At 44.9% G+C, this 25272-nt stretch overlaps 1 protein-coding gene and 1 pseudogene across 2 annotated transcripts; one reads left to right on the top strand and one right to left on the bottom strand.

The window, feature by feature from the left end:
• Positions 1–15185: 15185 nt before the first annotated feature.
• On the top strand, positions 15186–17900 carry LOC123161228 (cell division cycle protein 48 homolog; annotated as a pseudogene).
• A 307-nt stretch (positions 17901–18207) lies between these two features.
• Positions 18208–24570, bottom strand: LOC123183259 (uncharacterized). Of its 2 annotated transcripts, none has more exons than XM_044596032.1 (10): positions 24132–24570; positions 23165–23208; positions 22925–23030; positions 22705–22825; positions 21490–22058; positions 20799–21063; positions 20413–20686; positions 19959–20123; positions 18911–19399; positions 18208–18826 (listed from the first exon to the last, which is right to left on the bottom strand). In XM_044596032.1, the coding sequence occupies exons 1-10, from the start codon at positions 24373–24375 to the stop codon at positions 18551–18553; spliced, it is 2553 nt and encodes an 850-aa protein (XP_044451967.1). In that variant the 5' UTR covers positions 24376–24570; the 3' UTR covers positions 18208–18550. The 2 variants fall into 2 exon arrangements, with proteins under 2 accessions (XP_044451967.1, XP_044451966.1); XM_044596031.1 differs by having other exon boundaries at positions 20799–21069; positions 24132–24568.
• Between the last annotated feature and the right edge of the window lie 702 nt (positions 24571–25272).

The following is a 25272-nucleotide window of genomic DNA, read 5'->3' as shown; positions in this document are numbered from 1 at the left end:
GCGTCCCTCCGCGCGCGCTCTGCCAACGGTTGGGCTTGCGCACGATCACGTCGGGGGCCCGTATGCATGCGGTTGCACCGCGCGCATTGCCACGCGATGCAGTTACGTGCGACACGATGGAGTTACGCGCTGCAAATTAGAACTGCCTTCAGGGCCTGCCGATATTCCTGGCCGTCCGGCTTCCCCTTTAATTCCCGCGGCCATTATAACCTTAGTCTCTTCAACCTTTCGATCGCGCCCCACAACACAACAAACACACCCACGATGACACATAGAGAGGGGATGTCCAGCGGTGCTCCAATGGAGTTCGGCGAGCATAGAGTGGAGACCCACGCGAGGGAGACGGATCTCTCGGTGGTGTACACCATCGACCCGGCCGTGGTGGACGACTACATCAACAGCGTTGAGCAGTTGCTTGCTGGAGACAAGTACAAGGTGGTCGGCATCGACCTCCAGTACACCGCCGGTCGTCCCGGCATAGATCAGAAGGTTGCCGTCGCCCAGTTGTGTGTGCGCCATCATGTCCTCATCTACCACTACCGCATGGCCATAGAGCCTTGCGACCGTTTCAACAGGTTTGTCAACAGCACCGACTACAAGTTCGCCACGGTGGAAACCATGGGCGATGTAAACGCGCTCAGTGTTACGGGCTTGGCCTGCAAGAACCTTGTCGAAATTCATGACCACTACAGGGTCTGGGGCAGCACGAAGAAGGACTCCCTGGTCGAACTCGCCTCGGCCATCATCGACCCCTACTATGAAAAGATGAAGCAGGATGCCCAGAGAACAAGTCCCCTATCCTGGCACAGGGCCTGGATGCGGCAACTGGATGAACCTCACCTCAGGTCCGCGGCCAAGAGCGTGTACACATGCTACGAGATGCACAGGCAGATCGTTGACATGAGGAAGTGCCTCGTTACCCAAATCGACGAGACCGGATCGAGCCACAAGCAGAGCAAGCGTCACAAGAAGTAGATGATGATCAGATGATCGTTTATGCTAGTTAATCATGCATGTAATATATAGTTTACTTTATTGGTGTGTGGAAATGTCATGTGTGTAGTAGCCACCTATGTAATTATGCATGTAATAGTTTACTTTGGTGTGTGCAAATGCCATGGTTGTAGTAGCCACCTATGTATATATATATATATATATATATATATATATATATATATATATATATATGTGTGTGTGTTGTTGTTCTGTATGCAATCCCATCGCACAACACACACGTCTTGTTAAGTTGAACCGTTTTCGTTCTCTTCTCTCAACGCAAAAAGTTCATCCGAGTGAACCGCATGTCGCATATCGCACACACCTTCATCTGGCTGACCGTTTCTTTTGTGTTGCCTAATCACAAACAGTTCATCCGAGTGAACCGTATGTTGTACATCGCACACACCTTCATCTGGCTGCCCGTTTCTTTTGTTCCTCCTCATCAAAAACGGTTAATTGAACTAAACCGTATGCCCTGAATCACACACGCAACTAAAATATGAACCGTGTTTGATGCATCCTCCATCGGAAATGTTTTGCACCTTTTTTGACGGGTTTTTTACACCACCGTTTGCGATTATGGCATCGCACACAGTTTCGTCGAAGGGTCTCTGATCGTAGTGTGATACGTCTCCAATGTATCTATAATTTTTTATTGTTCCATGCTATTATATTATCTGTTTTGGATGTTTAATGGGCTTTATTATACACTTTTATATTATTTTTGGGACTAACCTATTAACCGAAGGCCCAGTGCAAAATATTGTTTTTTTGCTTATTTCAGTGTTTCACAGAAAAGGAATATCAAACGGAATGAAACCTTCGCAAGGATCATTTTTGGAACAAACGCAATCCAGGAGACTTGGAGTGGACGTCAAGGAAGTAAAGAGGCGGCCACGAGGCAGGGAGGCGTGCCCAAGGGGGTAGGCGCGCCCCCACCCTCGTGGGCCCCTTGTAGCTCCACCGACCTACTTCTTTCGCCTATATACTCTCTTATACCCTGAAAACATCCAGGGGAGCCACGAAACCTATTTTCCACCACCGCAACCTTCTGTACCCATGAGATCCAATCTTGGGGCCTTTTCTGGCGCTCCGCCGGAGGGGGAATCGGTCACGGAGGGCTTCTACATCAACACCATAGCCTCTCCGATGATGTGTCAGTAGTTTACCACAGACCTTCGGGTCCATAGTTATTAGCTAGATGGCTTCTTCTCTCTCTTTGGATCTCAATACAAAGTTCTCCTCGATCTTCTTGGAGATCTATTCGATGTAATTCTTTTTGCGGTGTGTTTGTCGAGATCCGATGAATTGTGGGTTTATGATCAAGATTATCTATGAACAATATTTGATTCTTCTCTGAATTCTTATATGCATGATTTGATATCTTTGCAAGTCTCTTCGAATTATCGGTTTAGTTTGGCCTACTAGATTGATCTTTCTTGCAATGGGAGAAGTGCTTAGCTTTGGGTTCAATCTTGCGGTGTCCTTTCCCAGTGACAGCAGAGGCAGCAAGGCACGTATTGTAGTGTTGCCATCGAGGATAAAAAGATGGGGTTTATATCATATTGCTTGAGTTTATCCCTCTACATCATGTCATCTTGCCTAATGCGTTACTCTGTTCTTATGAACTTAATACTCTAGATGCATGCTGGATAGCGGTCGATGTGTGGAGTAATAGTAGTAGATGCAGAATCGTTTCGGTCTACTTGTCACGGACGTGATGCCTATATACATGATCATGCCTAGATATTCTCATAATTATGCGCTTTTCTATCAATTGCTCGACAGTAATTTGTTCACCCACCGTAGAATTTGCTATCTTGAGAGAAGCCACTAGTGAAACCTATGGCCCCCGGGTCTATTTTCCATCATATTAATCTCCCGCTTACGTGCTATTTCTGTCGCAGTTTATTTTGCAATCTTTACTTTTCTATCTATACAGCAAAAATACCAAAAATATTTATCTTATTATCTCTATCAGATCTCAATTTTGCAAGTGGCCGTGAAGGTATTGACAACCCCTTTATCGCGTTGGTTGCAAGGTTCTTGATTGTTTGTGCAGGTACTAGGGATTTGCGTGTAGTCTCCTACTAGATTGATACCTTGGTTCTCAAAAACTAAGGGAAATACTTACGCTACTTTGCTGCATCACCCTTTCCTCTTCAAGGGAAAACCAACGCATGCTCAAGAGGTAGCAAGAAGGATTTCTTGCGCCGTTGCCGGGGAGATCTACGCACAAGTCAAGACATACCAAGTACTCATCACAAACTCTTCTCCCTTGCATTACATTATTTTCCATTTGCCTCTCGTTTTCTTCTCCCCCACTTCACCTTTGCCATTTTATTCGCCTTTTTTTCGTTCGTCGCTTTTCGCTTGCTTCTTGTGTGTCCGTCTGTTAGATCATTTGTTTTGCTGTTATGGCGAGTCCTTTATCCTTCCTTTGTCCCCTGAGTTTGAAGTTCTTCAATTCAAACAAAGACAAGGAGAAAACTTAAAAGATGCTTGGCATAGGATGATGGAATCTTATCGTAATTGCACCTTAGAGGTAAATTTCAGAATTTTACTTCGCAATTTTTATGTTGGACTAAATATGTCCCATAGACAACTCTTGGATTGCGCTGCTAAAGGAAATTTTATCGAAATTGATCCCAGTATTGCGCATGAAATTATAGAGGGAATAGTAGGAACACTACCTCAACAAAAGGGGCTACATAATATCCAGGAAGAGACACAAGTTTTTGAGAAAATTTGCGAAGTAATGAAAATTTTACAAAAATCTCTTGAACCTCTTAAGAGTGTTAGCGGAAATCTTCACCGCATGAATAAGTTGATCACCTTTTGCAATAAGCAGTTGGATTCTTTAGATCAAAAAAATTCCGAATATGAAGGGAAACGCAAAGAACCTCCCGGATTTGAGCATGACTCCTCTAAAAAATAAAAACCAAAGATGACAATACCTAGATCTATTCTTGTTTATATGCCTAGCTAGGGGCGTTAAACGATAGCGTTTGTTGGGAGGCAACCCAATTTTATTTTTGTTCCTTGCTTTTTGTTCCTGTTTAGTAATAAATAATTCATCTAGCCTCTGTTTATATGTGCTTTTATGTTTTAATTAGTGTTTGTGCCAAGTAGAACCAATAGGATCTTCTTGGGTGATAGTTGTTTGATCTTGCTGAAAAAGACAGAAACTTTGCGCTCACGAAAATAATTGTTTAAATTCACCAGAACGTGATAAAATGCCAATTCTTCTTGAAGTAGATCAATATACAAATTATCCAGGTTGTCCTAGTTTTTAAGAATGTTTGGAGTTCCAGAAGTATTCGAACATATCAGATTGCTACAGACTGTTCTGTTTTTTACAGATTCTGTTTTTCGTGTGTTGTTTGCTTATTTTAATGAATCTATGGCTAGTATCGGGGGGTATGAACCATAGAGAAGTTGTAATACAGTAGGTTTAACACCAATATAAATAAAGAATGAGTTCATTACAGTACATTAAAGTTGTGGTTTGTTTTCTTACACTAACGGAGCGCATGAGATTTTCTGTTGAGTTTTGTGTTGTGAAGTTTTCAAGTTTTTGGGTAAAGATTTGATGGATTTCGGAATAAGGAGTGGCAAGAGCCTAAGCTTGGGGATGCCCAAGGCAACCCAAGGTAAAATTCAAGGACAACCAAAAGCCTAAGCTTGGGGATGCCCGGAAGGCATCCCCTCTTTCGTCTTCGTCTATCGGTAAATTTACTTGAGGCTATATTTTTATTCACCCCATGATATGTGTTTTGCTTGGAGCGTCTTATATGATTTGAGTCTTTGCTTTTTAGTTTACCACAATCATCCTTGCTGTACACACCTTTTGGAGAGACACACATGAATCGGAATTTATTAGAATACTCTATGTGCTTCACTTATATCTTTTGAGCTACATAATTTTGCTCTAGTGCTTCGCTTATATCTTTTAGAGCACAGTGGTGGTTTATTTTATAGAAATTATTGATCTCTCATGCTTCACTTATATTAGTTTGAGAGTCTTTTAGAACAGCATGGTAATTTGCTTTGGCTATAAAATTAGTCCTAATATGATAGGCATCCAAGATGGGTATAATATAAACTTTCATATAAAGCGCATTGAATACTATGAGAAGTTTGATACTTGATGATTGTTTTGAGATATGAAGATGGTGATATTAGAGTTGTGCTAGTTGAGTAATTGTGAATTTGAGAAATACTTGTGTTGAAGTTTGCAAGTCCCGTAACATGCACGTATGGTAAACGTTGTGTGACAAATTTGAAGCATGAGGTGTTCTTTGATTGTCCTCCTTATGAGTGGCGGTCAGGGACGAGCGATGGTCTTTTCCTACCAATCTATCCCCCTAGGAGCATGCGCGTAATGCTTAGTTTTTTATGACTTGTAGATTTTTGCAATAAGTATGTGAGTTCTTTATGACTAATGTTGAGTCCATGGATTATACGCACTCTCACCTTTCCATCATTGCTAGCCTCTTCGGTACCGTGCATTGCCCTTTCTCACCTTGAGAGTTGGTGCAAACTTCGCCGGTGCATCCAAACCCCGTGATATTGTATGCTCTATCACACATAAACCTCCTTATATCTTCCTCAAAACAGCCACCATACCTACCTATTATGGCATTTCCATAGCCATTCCGAGATATATTGCCATGCAACTTTCCACTGTCGCATTTATTATGACACGCTTCATCATTTTCATATTGCCTTGCATGATCATGTAGTTGACATCGTATTTGTGGCAAGGCCACCATGCATAATTTTTCATACATGTCACTCTTGATTCAATGCCCATCCCGGTACACCACCGGAGGCGTTCATATAGAGTCATACTTTGTTCTAGTATCGAGTTGTAATCATTGAGTTGTAATGAAGTGTGATGATCATCACTAATAGAGCATTGTCCCTAAAAAAGGGAAAAAAAGAAAGTCCAAATATAAATATAAAAAAAGAAAGGCCAAATAAAAAAAAGAAGGGACAATGCTACTATCCTTTTTCCACACTTGCTTCAAAGTAGCACCATGATCTTTATGATAGAGAGTCTCTTATTTTTGTCACTTTCTTATACTAGTGGGAATTTTTCATTATAGAACTTGGCTTGTATATTCCAACAATGGGCTTCCTCAAATTCCTAGGTCTTCGTGAGCAAGCAAGTTGGATGCACACCCACTTAGTTTCTTTTGTTGAGCTTTCATACATTTATAGCTCTAGTGCATCCGTTGCATGACAATCCCTACTCCTTGCATTGACATCAATTGATGGGCATCTCCCTAGCCCGTTGATTAGCCGCGTCAATGTGAGACTTTCTCCTTTTTTGTCTTCTCCACACAACCCCCATCATTATATTCTATTCCACCCATAGTGCTATGTCCATGGCTCACGCTCATGTATTGCGTGAAAGTTGAAAAAGTTTGAGAAATACTAAAGTATGAAACAATTGCTTCGCTAGTCATCGGGGTTGTGCATGACGAGAGCATTTTTGTATGACGAAAATGAAGCATGGCCAAACTATATGATTTTGTAGGGATAAGCTTTCTTTGGCCATGTTATTTTGAGAAGACATAATTGCTTAGTTAGTATGCTTGAAGTATTATTATTTTTATGTCAATATTAAACTTTTATCTTGAATCTTTCAGATCTGAACATTCATGCCACAATAAAGAAAATTACATGAAAATTATGTTAGGTAGCATTCCACATCAAAAATTCTGTTTTTATCATTTACCTACTCGAGGACGAGCAGGAATTAAGCTTGGGGATGCTTGATACGTCTCCAACGTATCTATAATTTTTTATTGTTCCATGCTATTATATTATCTGTTTTGGATGTCTAATGGGCTTTATTACACACTTTTATATTATTTTTGGGACTAACCTATTAACCAAAGGCCCAGTGCAAATTGTTGTTTTTTTGCCTATTTCAGTGTTTCGCAAAAAAGGAATATCAAACGGAATCCAAACGGAATGAAACCTTCGCGAGGATCGTTTTTGGAACAAACGCAATCCAGGAGACTTCGAGTGGACGTCAAGGAAGCAACGAGGCGGCCATGAGGCAGGGAGGCGCGCCCCCCACCCTCGTGGGCCCCTCGTAGCTCCACCGACCTACTTCTTTCGCCTATATATACTCTTATACCCTAAAAACATCCAGGGGGCCACGAAACCTATTTTCCACCGCCGCAACCTTCTGTACCCGTGAGATCCCATCTTGGGGCCTTTTCCGGTGCTCCGCTGGAGGGGGAATCGATCACGGAGGGCTTCTACATCAACACCATAGCCTCTCCGATGATGTGTGAGTAGTTTACCACAGACCTTCGGGTCCATAGTTATTAGCTAGATGGCTTCTTCTCTCTCTTTGGATCTCAATACAAAGTTCTCCTCGATCTTCTTGGAGATCTATTCGGTGTAATTCTTTTTGCGGTGTGTTTGTCGAGATCCAATGAATTGTGGGTTTATGATCAAGATTATCTATGAACAATATTTGATTCTTCTCTGAATTCTTATATGCATGATTTGATATCTTTGCAAGTCTCTTCGAATTATCGGTTTAGTTTGGCTTACTAGAGTGATCTTTCTTGCAATGGGAGAAGTGCTTAGCTTTGGGTTCAATCTTGCGGTGTCCTTTCCCAGTGACAGCAGGGGCAGCAAGGCACGTATTGTATTGTTGCCATCGAGGATAAAAAGATGGGGTTTATATCATATTGCTTGAGTTTATCCCTCTACATCATGTCATCTTGCCTAATGCGTTACTCTGTTCTTATGAACTTAATACTCTAGATGCATGCTGGATAGCGGTCGATGTGTGGAGTAATAGTAGTAGATGCAGAATTGTTTCGGTCTACTTGTCACGGACGTGATGCCTATATACATGATCATGCCTAGATATTCTCATAATTATGCGCTTTTCTATCAATTGCTCAACAGTAATTTGTTCACCCACCGTAGAATTTGCTATCTTGAGAGAAGCCACTAGTGAAACCTATGGCCCCCGGGTCTATTTTCCATCATATTAATCTCCCGCTTACGTGCTATTTCTGTCGCCGTTTATTTTGCAATCTTTACTTTTCAATCTATACAACAAAAATACCAAAAATATTTATCTTATTATCTCTATCAGATCTCACTTTTGCAAGTGGTCGTGAAGGGATTAACAACCCCTTTATCGCGTTGGTTGCAAGTTTCTTGATTGTTTGTGCAGGTACTAGGGATTTGCGTGTAGTCTCCTACTGGATTGATACCTTGGTTCTCAAAAACTGAAGGAAATACTTACGCTACTTTGCTGCATCACCCTTTCCTCTTCAAGGGAAAACCAACGCATGCTCAAGAGGTAGCATAGTGTCGCGTTAGTAGCAACCTGCAGTAGTGACGGAGTTCTAGTAACTTGGTGATAGTGACTAGAGAACTCTGTCAATCACTATCTTATCTGGAAGATTAACTCCCACTTGATTCAAGCGATTGTAGTACCCAGACATTCTGAGCACATGCTCACTAGTTGAGTTATTCTCCTCCATCTTGTAGGCTAAGTACTTTGTCAGAGGTCTCATACCTCTCGACTCGGGCATGAGTCTGAAATACCAATTCCAGCTCTTGGAACATCTCATATGCTCCGTGGTGTTCAAAACGTTTTTGAAATCCCGGTTCTAAGCCGTAAAGCATGGTGCACTAAACTATCAAGTAGTCATCATAATGAGCTTTGTCAAACGTTCATAACATCTGTATCTGCTCCTGCAATAGGTCTGTCACCTAGCGGTGCATCAAGGACATAATTCTTCTGTGCAGCAATGAGGATAATCCTTTGATCACGGACCAAGTCTGCATCATTGCTACTATCATCTTTCAACTTATTTTTCTCTAGGAACATAACAAAAAAATGGGGAGCTACATCGCGAGCTATTGATCTACAACATAGTTATGCAAATACTATCAGGACTAAGTTCATGATAAATTAAAGTTCAATTTAAACATATTACTTAAGAACTCCCACTTAGATAGACATCCCTCTAGTCATCTAAATGATCACGTGATCCATATCAACAAAACTATGTCCGATCATCACGTGAGATGGAGTAGTTTCCAATGGTGAACATCACTATGTTGATCATATCTACTATATAATTCGTGCTCAACCTTTCGGTCTCAGTGTTCCGAGGCCATATCTGCATATGCTAGGCTCGTCAAGTTTAACCCGAGTATTCTGCATGTGCAAAACTGGCTTGCACCCGTTGTATGTGAACGTAGAGCTTATCACACCCGATCATCATGTGGTGTCTCAGCACGAAGAACTGTCGCAACGGTGCATACTCAGGGAGAACACTTATACCTTGAAATTTTAGTGAGAGATCATCTTATAATGCTACCGCCGTACTAAGCAAAATAAGATGCATAAAAGATAAACATCACATGCAATCAAAATAAGTGATATGATATGGCCATCATCATCTTGTGCCTTTGATCTCCATCTCCAAAGCACCGTCATGATCACCATCATCACCGGCTTGACACCTTGATCTCCATCGAAGCATCGTTGTCGTCTCGCCAACTATTGCTTCTACGACTATCGCTACCGCATAGTGATAAAGTAAAGCAATTACATGGCGATTGCATTTCATACCATAAAGCGACAACCATATGGCTCCTGCCAGTTGCCAATAACTGTTACAAAACATGATCATATCATATAACAAATTATATATCATCACGTCTTGACCATATCACATCACAGCAAGCCCTGCAAAAACAAGTTAGACGTCCTCTACTTTGTTGTTGCAAGTTTTACGTGGCTGCTACGGGCTTAGCAGGAACCATTCTTACCTACGCATCAAAACCACGACGATTTTTCGTCAAGTGTGTTGTTTTAACCTTCAACAAGGACCGGGTGTAGTCACACTCGATTCAACTAAAGTTGGAGAAACAGACACCCACTAGCCACCTATGTGCGAAGCACGTCGGTAGAACCAGTCTCATGAACGCGGTCATGTAATGTCGGTCTGGGCCGCTTCATCCAACAATACCGCCGAATCAAAGTATGACATGCTGGTAAGCAGTATGACTATTATCGCCCACAACTCTTCGTGTTCTACTCGTGCATATAACATCTACGCATAGACCTGACTCGGATGCCACTGTTGGGGAACGTAGTATTTCAAAAAAATTGCCTACGATCACGCAAGATCTATCTAGGAGAAGCATAGCAACGAGCGGGGAGAGTGTGTCTACGTACCCTCCTAGACCGAAAGCGGAAGCGTTTAGTAGCGCGGTTGATGTAGTCGAACATCTTTGCGATCCAACCGATCAAGTACCGAACGCATGGCACCTCCGCGATCTGCACACGTTCAGCTCGGTGACGTCCCTCGAACTCTTGATCCAGCTGAGGCCGAGGGAGAGTTTCGACAGCACGATGGTGTGGTGACGGTGATGATGAAGTTATCGGTGCAGGGCTTCGCCTAAGCACTACGACGATATGACCGAGGTGTAAAACTGTGGAGGGGGGCACCGCACACGGTTAAGAGATTGTCTGTTGTGCCTTTGGGGTGCCCCCCTGCCCCCGTATATAAAGGAGGGGAGGAGGAGGCCGGCCAACAAGGGGCGCGCCAGGGAGAGGGGAGTCCTACTAGGACTCCAGTCCTAGTAGGATTCGGCCCCACCCTTTTTTCCTTCTACCGGAGGGGGAAAAGGGGAAGGAGAGGGAGTAGGAGAAGGAAAGGGGGGTGGCGCCCACTTCCCAAGTACAATTTGGCCTCCTCCCTTGCGGGGGGTGCACCAGCCCCTTGTGGGCTGGTTAGCCTCCCTCCTATGGCCCATAAGGCCCATATCTTTCCCCGAGGGGTTCCGATAACCTCCCGGTACTCCGGAAAAATGCCCGAATCACTCGGAACCGTTCCAATGTCCGAATGCAACCTTCCAATATATGAATATTTACCTCTCGACCATTTTGAGACTCATTGTCATGTCCGTGATCTCATCCGGGACTCCGAACAAACTTCGGTACATCAAATCACATAACTCATAATACAAATCGTCATCGAACGTTAAGCGTGCGGACCCTACGGGTTCGAGAACTATGTAGACATGACCGAGACACATATCCGGTCAATAACCAATAGCGTAACTTGGATGCTCATATTGGCTCCTACATATTCTACGAAGATCTTTATCGGTCAAACCGCATAACAACATACGTTGTTCCCTTTGTCATCGGTATGTTACTTGCCCGAGATTTGATCGTCGGTATCATCATACCTAGTTCAATCTCGTTACCGGCAAGTCTCTTTACTCGTTCTGTAATGCATCATCCCGCAACTAACTCATTAGTCACATTGCTTGCAAGGCTTATAGTGATGTGCATTACCGAGAGGGCCCAGAGATACCTCTCCGATACACGGAGTGACAAATCCTCATCTCGATCTATGTCAACTCAACAAACACCATCGGAGACACCTGTAGAGCATATTTATAATCACCCAGTTACGTTGTGATGTTTGATTGCACACAAGGTGTTCCTCCGGTATTCGGGAGTTGCATAATCACATAGTCAGAGGAACATGTATAAGTCATGAAGAAAGCAATAGCAATAAAACTAAACGATCATTATGCTAAGCTAACGGAAGGGTCTTGTCCATCACATCATTCTCTAATGATGTGATTCCATTCATCAAATGACAACACATGTCTATGGCTAGGAAACTTAACCATCTTTGATTAACGAGCTAGTCAAGTAGAGGCATAAAAGGGACACTCTGTTTTGTCTATGTATTCACACATGTATCAAGTTTCCGGCTAATACAATTCTAGCATGAATAATAAACATTTATCATGAAATAAGGAAATAAATAATAACTTTATTATTGCCTCTAGGGCATATTTCCTTCACCACTTCCCTCCCATTCTCTCCATTCCTCCCGCCAATCTCCCTCCCGCTCGCCTCCCAGCCGGCCGGCCGCCATGCCACCGAAGAAGTACGTTGATTGATGTGTATCATATGGTGTTATTTTAGTATGAACTCTAGGGTTGTTTGTGACACTTATAGGAATAGCTCAATAGATTGATCGGAAAGAATAACTTTGAGGTGGTTTCGTATGCTACAAAAAAATCATCTTATGTTCTCCGCTTGATAAGAACTTTGGAGTAATTCTTTGTTGCACATTGAGGGGTTGTTATATGATTCAATTATGTTAGCCCTGTTGAGAGATTTCACTAGTGAAAATATGAACCCTAGGTCTTGTTTCTAAGCTTTGCAATACCGTTTGTGCTTCGTTTTATCACTTGCTACCTTGCTATTTTTATATTTTAAGATTACAAAAATCTATATCTACTATTCATACTACACTTGTATCACCATCTCTTCGCCGAACAGGTACACCTATAAAATTTGCCATTGTATTGGGTGTGTTGGGGACATAAGAGATTTCTTGTATTTGGTTGCAGGGCTGTTTGAGAGGGACCATCTTCAGCCTATGTCTCTCACGGATTGATAAACCTTAGGTCATCCACTTGAGGGAAAATTGCTACTGTCCTACAAAACTCAATGCTTGGAGGCCCAACACGAGTCTACAAGAATAAGTTGTGTACTAGACATCACAAGACAATCAGCCATGTACACGTAGGATTACCTGAAAAAGATGTTAGAAATATGGGCAATTTACCATAAGATTTTATTAACAGAAACAATAGATAACACATGACTATAATAGCAGTGATAGGACAAGTCATGCAATCTAATATAGAGTATGCAAATATCATCTGAAGTATAGAATATGAACAAAACATATCTACGACAAATGCTAGAACAAGAAACTCTAGCATGATCTTGAACAGAAAAGACATGAACACGTATTGAGCAGCGTTTGTAGCATTGGTGTTAGCGTTCACGTTGTCGCACATGTCGTCGAAGAGGTTGTCGACGTTGGGGAAGAAGTCGTCATTGGGGAAGTGGTCATCGGCTTCCGTGGCGTCTGTGATGAAGAATTCAGTAGTCGCACTGAGCGCTCCCCAAAAACCTTATCACCCTTCTCCCATGCAGGACTCGAAGTGGCAGGGTTTCGAAGGGCTACTGTCCCGACCTCCGGTCCATGTACTGAAGTTGAAGCTGATTAAAGAGCATTGGATTGTCACGCCACGAGAGATCACCTTTTCACAACCTGTATTGTCTATATTCTCTTCTTATTAGCTATATTTTTGTGTCATCTAGATTAATGTTGTGCTGCCACGACCAACTCACCAGCATCTAGGTTGGAAATTTCATTCTCCAATAAATTAAGAGGGCCTTCTCCTTCTTAAAATATGTGTTGGACTCAGTGCATGCCATGTTTGCACAACAACAAAGCGCGCTTTTTACAAACCACCCAAAATAGAGAGGACGAAATTCAGCGTAAATTCAGCGTTTTACTCGTACACCACAACAGAAGATTCCTGGTGAAAAAGAGAGCATGCAAACACACTAGACAAATTGCCACAGCCTAAGCGGCGCAGCGAAGCGCGCTTACGCTTCTAGTTATCTATTAAGTCATAATATTTATTATGTTCAAAATATTATTGCAAACATGTAAAATAAAATTGTAATTTTACAGGAGAAAATCAACATCAAATCAAACTAACAACCAATCTGATAGGCTATAGTGAATCTAATACGTGAGAATGAGCTTCGATAGATTCTAAGTTTAATATGTACAAAAGGTTATATTTTAGAAACTGGCATGAGCTATTTGTACACACCAGACTGAACCAAATGTATAGATGAGCATATCAAATAAATAAATTGTAGGTACGCATAGCTGAATCAGCGATATGTTACGTTCGTCTGTGACTATTTTCAATACCATGCATATGTTGAATTCATTACGGTATCTAACATTAGCAAATTTGCAAATGGTACAGTTTATAGATTCTAGAAATATGCACACCTAATAACACGCTAGAAATCACTACTAAAATATTAGTTAGACATTATTCTTTAGAAACCTCTCACATGTTATTTAATAAAATAAACTCTACATGAACATAGGCACATTCAGACAAATATGTAGGTGCGCATTATGCTATTTTTTTCAACTGTCACAAAAATAATTCAAAGAAAATTTATGTCACATCACTTAATTTAAATTTAGCATACACAAAGTGACGGGTCATGCATATACATTACTACTCACAGCAAGAGCATTGGTTAACTGTACCAACTAAATTATGTGATTAACTATATCAACTAACATTAAAATTATACTTCTTAATATTGTATTGTAGTAAGATAAAAAATAAACAAGTATAAAAGTTTGGCATAAAACTATCAATCCGCCCCAGGCCCCAAATTTGCTTGGACCGTCTCAAGATCAAAAGCAACAATGGGGGCGCGGCCTTGGCTGGGGAGGTAGGATAGCCTGTTCGACTCCACCTCCCAATTATGGCGCCACACAGCACTAAATTGTGGTTGAGGATTCAGGTTGAACACCTCGTGGGCGTCATCGTCGTCGGGGATCGGCATGTGCCATGCTGGCGGATACATTAGGTGCCAATTCGGGCACCTAATGTATCCAAGCTCAGTCCTCGTTCAGTTTCAATCCTTGCCAAGTCCAATGCTAAAACTCGGATATCATAGTACATGGGCAACAGTGACCTAAAATCTGTTGAGAAACGATGCCTTTCAGATGGCAGCCTACATCTTGTGGCAAAAATTCATAGCAAAAACCCTACATCTTGCTCCCCCTGATACATCAGCCAAGTTGCTTCTCTCAGCCTGCCCGAGTGAACTCTGAACCATGTCGTGACTAGTTCAGGATATATACCTCTGCAGCGATGTTGTCCAGGTCATGTTCATGGCTCAACAAAAACTCAAGTGTGCCTGGGTTATACTCTCGTTGGCCTTGATCGAATAGCAAGTTCACTTCTAGAATTTGCAGCCGGTTCTCGCCCTCACTGAACAAAATTGCAATCCCAACTTGCACAACGTCACCAGAATTGACCAAATTCTGCAAGCGGTCATACCAGTCCGTCGTGTTTTGAAGAGCCCCTCGCTGCTGGTTCATGGGTCTCGGTGCGGCATACTCAAGGTCAAAAGCTACAATGGCGGCACGTCCTTGGCTCAATAGGTAAGAGAGCATGTTCGACTCAACCTTCCAATTATGGCACCACACAGCAGTAAATTCCGATTGAAAATTCGGGTCGAACACCTTGTGCGCATGGTATGCCCTGAGCTGGCTGAGGTCATCACCATCGAGGATAGGCATGGTGGCGCGCCGGCGGACGCGCGGCACAAGATCGCCGGGGTGGCACTCCATGCGCGGGCGCTGCAGGAAGATGTCGGCGTGGGGGTTGAGGGAGGACGCAATGACACGCTGACCGGCGTGGTTGAGGTTGGAGGGGCCGGTGAAGCTCCTGGCATGCGGGTTGAGGGAGGACGCGAGAAAGGATGGCGGTTGCGGTGGGGCCCCATCGAGCTCGCGCTGGAGGACGACGAGGGGAGCGGCGTTGGAGCGCTCCTCGTGCTCGCGCCGAGCGGCAACCTCGTCGGACTCGACGTCGCACTCGGTGATGCCGTTGGAGGGGCCGATGACCGCCTGGTCGTGCCGAGGCGGCTGCGCTGGAGCCTCGGTGTCACGCTCCCCCTCACGCGGCGTCACAGGGCTCGCTCTCGCGGCGAGCGGCAAGCTCGTCGGCGGGCTCCAGGTCAAAGCTGACGGTGTCGTCGCCCTCTTCCATGGCGCGGTGGCTTCCCGCCGGTGGACGGAGTTCGGTTGGGCGGTTGAGTTTTGGGAAGATTGAGAGGAAAATGGGAATTTGGGGGATTCCGGGAGCGAATATTATTATTTTTCCACCTGAAAAAGCCAAGCTGGAAGTCAATTAGTTATGTGATGAAAGAAAAGACTTTTTTTTTCCTCAAAAAAAAGAAAAATCTAAATCTATATTTGTTTAACCTGACCGGCCTGACTGAAATTGGACAATTTGGACGAGCTTGCAACATTTTTGTGTGAACATTCAGAAAAACACTCAGCAAGATCAAAGAAATAAACTCTTGAGAGAACGCAAGAGGTGAAACAGGCGCATCCTCTTTCCTCGCTCTTATGTTGGCGATCTCGCCGCTCCTCCTCGCCTCCGATGGCCGCGGTGGGTGGGGGAGGAGCTCTAGGGAAGCATGGCCCTTTAGGTAGGCTCGTCGGCAATGGCACCACATCGGAATGCCCGCATTTCAAGCTTAACACTATCACATTCGAGCACTTGTAATACACATAAGTTGGCATGAAGAAATTTTGCATTGTATGAGGGGGCGCTATGGCATTTGAGCACTTTTTCTCCTCAATTTCAATCCATTAATTCTTCATCTGATTGTCACCGATGATATGGGACTCTTTTGGCAATGAGTTGTTGAAACTTTGCACTTGTTTAGGTGGTGTACCAGAGGCTACAATAATGGGTCCATCGGCATGTTTAAAGATGGACTCGCCTATTGTGAATTAGTTGTCGATGAATAAAACAACGAAATTTTTGTTGCATGCTATTACTAGTTTTAATATGGGATGTTTCAAATTGATTAACCAAACTCATCATGTTGTTCGTTGGCACATGAATTTGTAGGGTTGCTGATGCATGAGGGCTCGAATACACATGATGCATGCTGCTAAGATTATAAGGCGTTGAAGCATGTACTAAATTATTTTGCATCAACTCTTGCACATAATTAGATGCATTGTCGGGAAAACTAAGGCTATCCGATACACTGTGGTCATTAATAAAAATCTAACAAAATTCAGCCTACTTCAAGGACGCGCGCAAGCCGGTCCGCAGGGGCGACCGCTTCGTGGTGCACGGCAACATGCACGCCGTGGAGTTCAAGGTCGTCGACACGGACGCCGACGTGTCCGTCATCATGGCGGCCGGTGTGCCACGACGCCAACCCGTTCAAGCGGGAGGACGGGGAGAGGCTCAACGGCCCGGGCTTCGACGTCGGCAGCGTCCGGAAGCAGCTTGCGCAGATCCGCGAGCTGGTCAAGCCGCCGCTGCGCCACCCCAAGCTGTTCAGGACGCTCGGCGTCAAGCCCCCCAAGGGGATCCTGCTGTTCGGCCCGGCCGGCACCGGCAAGGCGCTGCTCTCGCCTCCTAGTCGGGCGCCAACTTCATTGTCGTCATCGGGGCCGGAGATCGTGTCCAAGATGGCCATGGCCGGCTAGAGCGAGGACAACCTAGCCAAGGTGTACGGCGAGGCCGAGGCCAAGGCGCCATCGCGTCCAACCGCGAGAAGACGCACGGCGAGGTGGAGCGTCGCGCCGTGTCCCAGCTGGTCAAGCTCATGGACGGGCTCCGCTCGCGCGCGCAGGTCATGGCCATCGGCGCCACCAACCGCCGCAATTCGACAAGGAGATCCACATCGGCGTGCCCGACGCCCCGACGAGGTCGGCCGCCTCGAGATCCTCCGCATCCACTCCAAGGACATGCCGCTCTCAGACGACGTCGACCTCGAGCGCATTGGCAAGGACACGCACGGGCACGGCTTCGTCGGCGCCTACCTCGCCGCGCTCTGCTGCGAGGCAGCATTCCAGCGCATCCGCAAGATGGACGTCATCGACCTCGAAGCGGACACCACCATCGACGTGGAGGTGCATGTCCGTCATCATGGACGACCTCGTGCACGCCAAGGAGGTGACCAAGCCATCGGCTGGTGGAGGTCCCCAAGGTCTCGTGGGAGGATGTCAAGCTGGAGCTCCAGCAGTACGCGGTGGAGCACCCGGAGATGTTGGAGTTTTTGGGTATGGAGCCGGGTGCTCTTCCACGGCCCGCCGGGCTACGAGGTCGCGGCTGCAGATCTTCAAGTCGTGCTCGTCAGGAAGGCCGCGGCCATGGCCAGCGCCGAGATCACCCGGAAGCACTTCCTGGTGGCCAAGCAGGGGCGGGAGCTTTGAGGAGGCGCCGCCTCCACAGGTAGGCCCGCCGGAGGGGGCATTTGGAGCTGAAGGCCTCAGAGGACGTCGACGCTTCCATGATCATTCGTGTGAGCAAAAAAGAATTTTCATGTCTTTAGGTTCTCATACTCGTAACTGGAAATCTCTCAAGACTAATTTGACGTTCTAGATGTTAATACGGAGTTTGACTTGGGCCAAATTTATTTGGTTAGCCTAGCCGGCAGAACATAAATTGCATAACTATACTTTGGCAATGGTGTGAACTTTCTAAAAATCTAAAAATCTCCTACACAATCCGTTCACTTTGTAAACTTTTTTGCCAACTTCGAGCAGGAAACACAGACAGAGCTCATGTTCCGCCTCCTCAAAAGTTACTGGTGCTGCTTTGTTAGATAGATATTTTCTGGTTTATTGTTACACAATATATGTAATAAACAACAGAAAAATAGAAAGAAGAACAAACAGACAGACAATAAACCGTTCTTTTCTATCTGATCTGAAAATAAAAGTTGAGCTACAGCCGAGGTCCCTAGGAAACACTACAGGTTGAACATGCTGGAACACATCTCACGGGCCTCTTTCCAAAATTTCACAGTAGCTACCAACTCTATATCTCTATTCAGGACAACTGACAGGGGGGTGGGGCTGAATCAGTAGCCATTCGGCCACATTTGGTTAGCCTGGGCGGCGGCGGCAGCACTTAAGTTTCCGTCGCTGGGGTTTCGGTGTTCGGGTCCTAGGCCTGGCTGCGACTGCCCGAGCGCTGCGCCGTACTGCGACGGCATCTGCCCCTGCCTAAGGCCGCCCTGATGGCCCTGCTGCCCCTGGTAGCCCTGCTGCCCTTGGTAGCCATACAAGGGGTTGGCAGCAAGAGGTGGCATTCCTCGCGAACCAGCTCCATGCATCCACATTGCAGGGTTCTCGCCCTGCAGAGACAACCATGGAAGTTAGCAATCATACAATTTTCCTAATATAAATCTAGTTCCCCCACTCTTGTGTGAATCTCTTACCTGCTGTAGAGACATGTAGGGGTTTCCATCCTTGTATTGGGAGGGCATTGCTCCATCAAACCCAGGAGCTGTGGTTGCCGATGGATTGCTTTGGTTCAGCGCAAAGTTTTGAGGCATGCCATTTGCAGTCCCGAAACCTCCAACATAGTTGGAGAGCATCGAGGCTGGCTGTGGAAGGCTCCCAAGAGGAACATTGCTCTTGTATTGTGGCATTGGGTATTTTACGCCCGAGTTGGGAGCTGCAGCTGCGCCTTGGTGGAATAGACCACTGTTCATGTATGCTTGCTGATAGGCAGCAGGCGGGAGATACGCATAGCTTTGCGGCAAAGATGGGTATCCGATCATGTTTGCATATCCAAGGGGAAGCCCTCCTTGAGCATAGGGATGAAGGGCAGCAAGATGGTGAGGCAGAGGAGGACCTGGAGCAATGCCGGTGCTTCCCTGAGAGTGGGTCAACTGTGGGTTGGATAAACCACCTTGATTAACATTCTACAAGAACAAACCATATTAGAATGGTGCTGCAGAAATAACTAAGAAAACTGAACATCTAACGTAACAAGAGAACAGCAGATTGCAGCTTTTTCAGTAACACAAATAACAGCATAATAAAATCCTAATGAGTAATACAGCTAAAATTTAGCTCTCTAGAGAAAAAATGCCCACGCAGAATTAGGCACAAATGTAAGTGTTGCTAGCCATAAGACACAGAACTGAACAAAATAAAGCACGAGGCAGATGTAACTACAACAGGATTTGACCAAACATGACCAAAAAATTGATTGCTAACACTCTGGGCATAGTTAACAATTAACATGCAGCATAGCTGCACTAAGAGCAGTAAGCAAGAGTTATCCTGCTTGCAGGCTGCAACTTCCAGGCACATTTTAGAGTGCAGCAAGCAAAACTGTATACAACTAACCCATGTTCCTCACCAAACAAATATATTTTACCCTTTTACCAGAATGAATTCGTACATATAGAATTTGTAACACATGGCTACTCTCAAAAGAGTTGTTGTCTAATCCATGATTCAGTTAAGTGTTCATACCTCTTGTGGCTGTGAAGAAACAGTTGCATTGTTCACGGACGATTGTGGTGTACCATGAACCATTGTAGCCAATGGAGGGTTAGTAAGCAGCAGCGAGAATGCTGGATCCAACTCACGGAAAGGCGGCATTGCTGGTGGCAATAGGCCATTTGGCATATTTCCTTGCTGCAAGTAATAAAACAAGTTTGTCAATGAGAATGAAGCCAGAGCAGGACTTTTTTTAACTGCATTTTGGAATCACTGGTTAGCAAATACAATTAATACAGTTTGCACCAGGGCATTTTTATCCACTATTAGGTCAGGTAGTTGGTTTCTTCATTTTGTATCAACATGGTGGTAGATGTGATATACCAAAATAATCACAACTCGAAATTTACATGTACATATATGGAAAATAACAACATACCAATGGAAGTTCTTATAAAGTAAACCAAGATAAGAAATAAGCATATACCATGAAGTTAGAGAGGGGAGAAATGTTTTGCATTTGACGATTGTCCTGCAGATAAGTCTGCACAGTAGGCTCTGGTTGTACTGCACTTGACGTGGCATAATCAGATGATAAATTGTATTCGGTGTTGTTTGTAACATCCAGTAAATCAGCTCTTCCCACATCAGACTGTTGTGCTGATGTAATATCAGGATTCTCCGCATTACTATCTGGTGCAGAAGCAATGTACTCGTTGGCTGCAGGAGTTACTGTCTCCTTGTTTTCAAATTCGTGGATTCTGAAAATGAAGGACTCAAAAATGTCACATGATGGAAGACGGTGGAGATACTGAAAATGAAGGACTTCACATGATGAAAGGGGCGTAAAGAATTTGATGAAGAAATTCATACCTGACATCACATTGGTCCCCTGACTGGTTATCAGGAACTGCTGCGACCTCCACGTCACTATTGGCAGGCATCATGGAGCATGATGCATCGAGTGTCCCAGACACAAAACTACCGAATGTCAAGTGCGCAAAATCAGCATTGGAAACCTGGAGGTGGCCTGGGATTATTACAGCTGGGTTATCATCAGATGGTTTTGGTCTGTTTTCCTCATGTATGGTCAAGTCTTCCAACTGATACGCTGTAGTAGACATATCACCATTTGAATCTGCATCTAGAAGGATGAAATCATTAAAATTGAGAAAGACGATCTATATAATTAACAAAAGAGAAGTGACTAGAAAGACAGGGAATTCTGGTCAGTTAGACAAGGAGGGAGCATGCAACATGAAATACAAAAGGAGGTATGCATAAGATCTACAGTCCGGGAGACCCAAGGTAAAAAGAATTCAGAAAAGAGGCACAAAAATCAGGGTTTGATGTACCACATCACACTGAACCTTGTGTTTGGTAGGTAAGACATGCTTGTTTGTGGGTGAGCTGATAATAGGCAATAAACATGCATCAAAAAATAAAAACAGCTCAGGGTCATACAGAAATAGTAACTCCAACATGTCCTAGCATAACAGATCTTCACATAGGCACAAATGAAAGTACAGATACAAAGAGGTAAATGACATCTTTCATAACTTACTTTGGTTGTGTTCAAATGAATGTTCATCAGAGAGATAGCCATCTGTTTTCTCTATCATGTCATTATTCAAGACCGTGCCTTCATCAGACGGGGATAATGGTCCTGGAGATGTTAGGCCAGTGGCATTGCTTGCACTTGTCTCCTTAGTTTGCTCGTTGGCATCTCCAGCGCCGTCATTCTTGACCTCCAGGGTAAATGATCTTGGTGCACTCACATTTGCGGAAGCAGCACCAATGCCTTCTGGCACATCAGACCCCTGTCCTGGAGGTAATATGCCAACAGAGTCCTCCTTAGGTACAGAGGGGGACTGAATAGTGCCATTTGGTAATTTCTCAGCTATGACACGGTCCCCTTCTGACGGCAAAACTGTGTTAAGATTTGCATTGGCAGCGACTGAACCACCAACAGCTGGCTTGGCAGCATTATTTGCAACCGGTCTGGCCCCAGATTTAGCTTGAGGCCTGCCCATCTTCACTATTTCAGCCAAAGAAGGGCGCCCTGGCACCCCACCCCAACCATGCTGCACTTGCGGAGGCTGGAAACTGGTAGACTTCGCATCAGCTAAATTACTGGTAACAAAAGCACAAAAGGTTAGGAAGTCTGCCAAGGAAGTCCTCGAGCTATGTACTTGCATTACCAAGTAGTCTTAGCATACAATGTATAAACAAGCGAGTGAAGCTGTGCATCATATAAAAACTAAAAAAGCTACTGTTCCAATTTGTAATGGTTCTAAACGTCTGATAGAAACACACATAATTTTTCTGAAAACACAGAACATGAAAAATCAAACATGTACAATGCAGAGATAAAATGAAAATTAGAAGACAGGGCAGCTCTGAGCAAATGGTCCATCTCTCCCTAATCGTCAAATTATAGAATCAAGCATGCACAATGAATCATGGTCCTGCCAAGGCCAACCCCCTCCCCCGCTCTGTTATCAGCCTTGTACCAAGTGTTGCAACAAAGGGTTGGCTATGTTCCTTATCTAGGAAGAAAGCTAACAAGGGTGAAATCATCTAACGGTGCTTAACAGTTAATAAACTACAGAAACATGTGATGTAATTTTGTTCTACTTGATTTTCCTAAGAGAAGAATGGATCAGACACTACGTAAATCAATCGATCAATAATTACAACAGAGAATAACAGAACTGCTAAAGAAGTGCAACGAAACTAGGAGCAAAAAAATTAACTAATATAATCAGTATTTACATACCCAGCTTCTAAAATTGTTTCCATAGGATTGCTCCCCTTGACAGCATCAGAGGTTGATGTGTTTGGTGGTGGAAGTAACTCTGTTTCCTTCTTGATAGGACCTTTAGCGCTAGCAGTTGAGTCTGCTCATATGTTGTCATGTTGATAACATACACAAAATGAGTTGACTGTACAATATCAAACTTCATTATGATATCACAATACAGAAGTTAGCACGTTACCTCCTGGACCAGAGTAACCACGTCCACCTCGATCCAAACCAACCTTAGAACCTCGGTATGCAGGTTTATAGAATGGGCGAGACCTTGTTTCCTGAGGAGCTTTTACCTGCAGGTGATAAGAGTTTGTCAGGAGAACGAGCAAGTGGCATACTTAAACAACAGAAATGCCAAAAATGCACTGAAGAATATCCCCAACAAAGTTTTTATTCTTTGAAGCTTCAGGATTCTCTATGTACTGACCTCCTTTTTGTTGCTACGCTTTCTCCTCACTTCATGAAAGGGATCTGAACAAACATGACAATAGAGTTAGATAACTTGCCAACATATAGTTAGTTGCTTGTGTAGAAAAATATCATATGTGTAGGTAATCATTAGATAAAGCATGAGCATAGGACAGGTATGATCCACAGAAACAAACGAAGAGGAGAATCTTCCCCTCGGCTCTTACTGCAAAGATAGGCCATTGTCATCGTCTCTAGTGAGTTAATAGACTTGATTCCCAAGAATAAAAAGATTACCAAATGTACTAGTTTCAAACACACAAATTAACTGCCACTCTTTTGAACAAAAGGAATGATGCAGCAATAATCAATGCATGTATATAACACTCAGAACACAATAAATGCCAAATTAATCTCCAAGTGAAAGCTTCTACACTATCTACAACCTCAATGCAATGTGCAGCCTTTACACAAGAGCCACATAAGTCAACCATGGACGAAGATATTAAATGTGGATAATCTACCTGGACCAACTATATCCTATTTATGCAACTCACTTAAGAGTGCAGGAGCACACAGATCAAGCCACTAAACTGGACCTGCTTACATCACGAGGCACCACAGCTGATGCTTCCTCACACAGCAAAATCAAAGCTGCTTTCCTCATTATTGAACACTGCAAATCCGCATTGGATCAAACTAACAGCACATGCATACATACATACATACATACAAATCACATGCCTTACACTACATCGTCGTGTCAGAAATCCGCTCCAGATTGCCAGGCGATAGGATGCTAGCGCGACAGCTAGGGTCCACGCTGGGAGTCACAGCCGCAAGGGAGCGTCACGAAATCAGTAACGAGCTGCGCGGACTAGCACGCACGCACGCCAATCGGCTGCAAACCCTAGCGCTGACCGACAAGGCACTGCGAATACACGAGGCGAATTCCAGGCACGGGGGGCGGGGGGAGGCGAGGGTACCTTGGGAGATGAGGCGCTCGACGGCGACGTCGGGGTCCATGGCGCAGTCGAGGAGCGTGGCGTAGATCTCGGCCTCGGTGCGGTCGGCGAGGATCCCCTTGAGCCCCTGCACGAGCTTCCGCGAGGCCGGCGGGATCTCCGCCCCGTCCCCCGCCACCGCCGCCGCCGCGCCGCGGGCCTGCTGTTCCCGCTGCCCCCTCCCGCCGCCCCCGCCTCCCCCTCCTCCCCGGCCGCCGCCCCTCATGGCGCTGCAGGCCCCTCCCTCCGGATCCGACGGCTACTCCCGCCGCCGCCGCGTCGGGGGAGCAGCAGGCAAAACCCTCGCTCGCCGCCGCCGCCGCCGCCGCGCGTGAGTCCCGTGTGTCGTATCGCCGCACGCACACGCACACGCCACGCACCCTCGGACGAACGGACGAAGGAAGCTAGCCTAGCGCAGGAGGGGGAGCTGGAGTATATATTGCTGGAAAAATAATAGTGGTGGCTGGATTGGGAAGGGGGAAAGAGTCCTGTGTGCTGCTGCGTACCGTGCGTGGGCGTGGCTTGTGTCGGAGCGGAGCAGGAGTAGGGTTTGAAAACCCCTCCCGCACGCCGCACCCCCGGCCCGGGCTCTCCTCCCACCGACAGCTGGGCCCTTCTCCTTCCTTCCTTGCCAAACACACGGTATGTGTTTCTTTCCAAATTCATTCATCGTGTTTGGACAGCTTGTGTCCTGATGATTGTTGTTGGCGTGTGGAGTCCGTGAAATATACACCGTCCATCAACGTGTTTATTTTATTTATTTATGGTTTGTATAAGGTTTTTCCATTTTACTTATTATATGTTGTGTTGTTATACTCGGCGGGGCGGGTGGAGTCCGTGGAATATACACCGTCTATCAGACGACAATGCGCATACATACGTGTCTATATCGACCATGGATGTTTTTATTCGGATTTTTTGCATCGGAAATCTATTCGACTTTATTGGTTCGAAAACGGCGAAAATACAAACAAGTTCAGTTCTTTTTCTTCTCATGGAAGTGCGACAAGTCTTCAGGGTCTGTTCCTTCCCTGACGGGGCATTATGCTCTATGGTCGGTGATGGATTTGGGAACTAGTCTGTCCAGGCATGCGATGGCATCCTTGTGGCGGATTTGTGTCCT

The sequence above is a fragment of the Triticum aestivum genome, chromosome 1D (assembly GCF_018294505.1).
Source record: "Triticum aestivum cultivar Chinese Spring chromosome 1D, IWGSC CS RefSeq v2.1, whole genome shotgun sequence".
NCBI lineage: Eukaryota > Viridiplantae > Streptophyta > Magnoliopsida > Poales > Poaceae > Triticum > Triticum aestivum.
The sequence above is the reverse complement of the archived record's forward strand: the minus strand, read 5'-3'. Positions and strand labels throughout refer to the sequence as shown.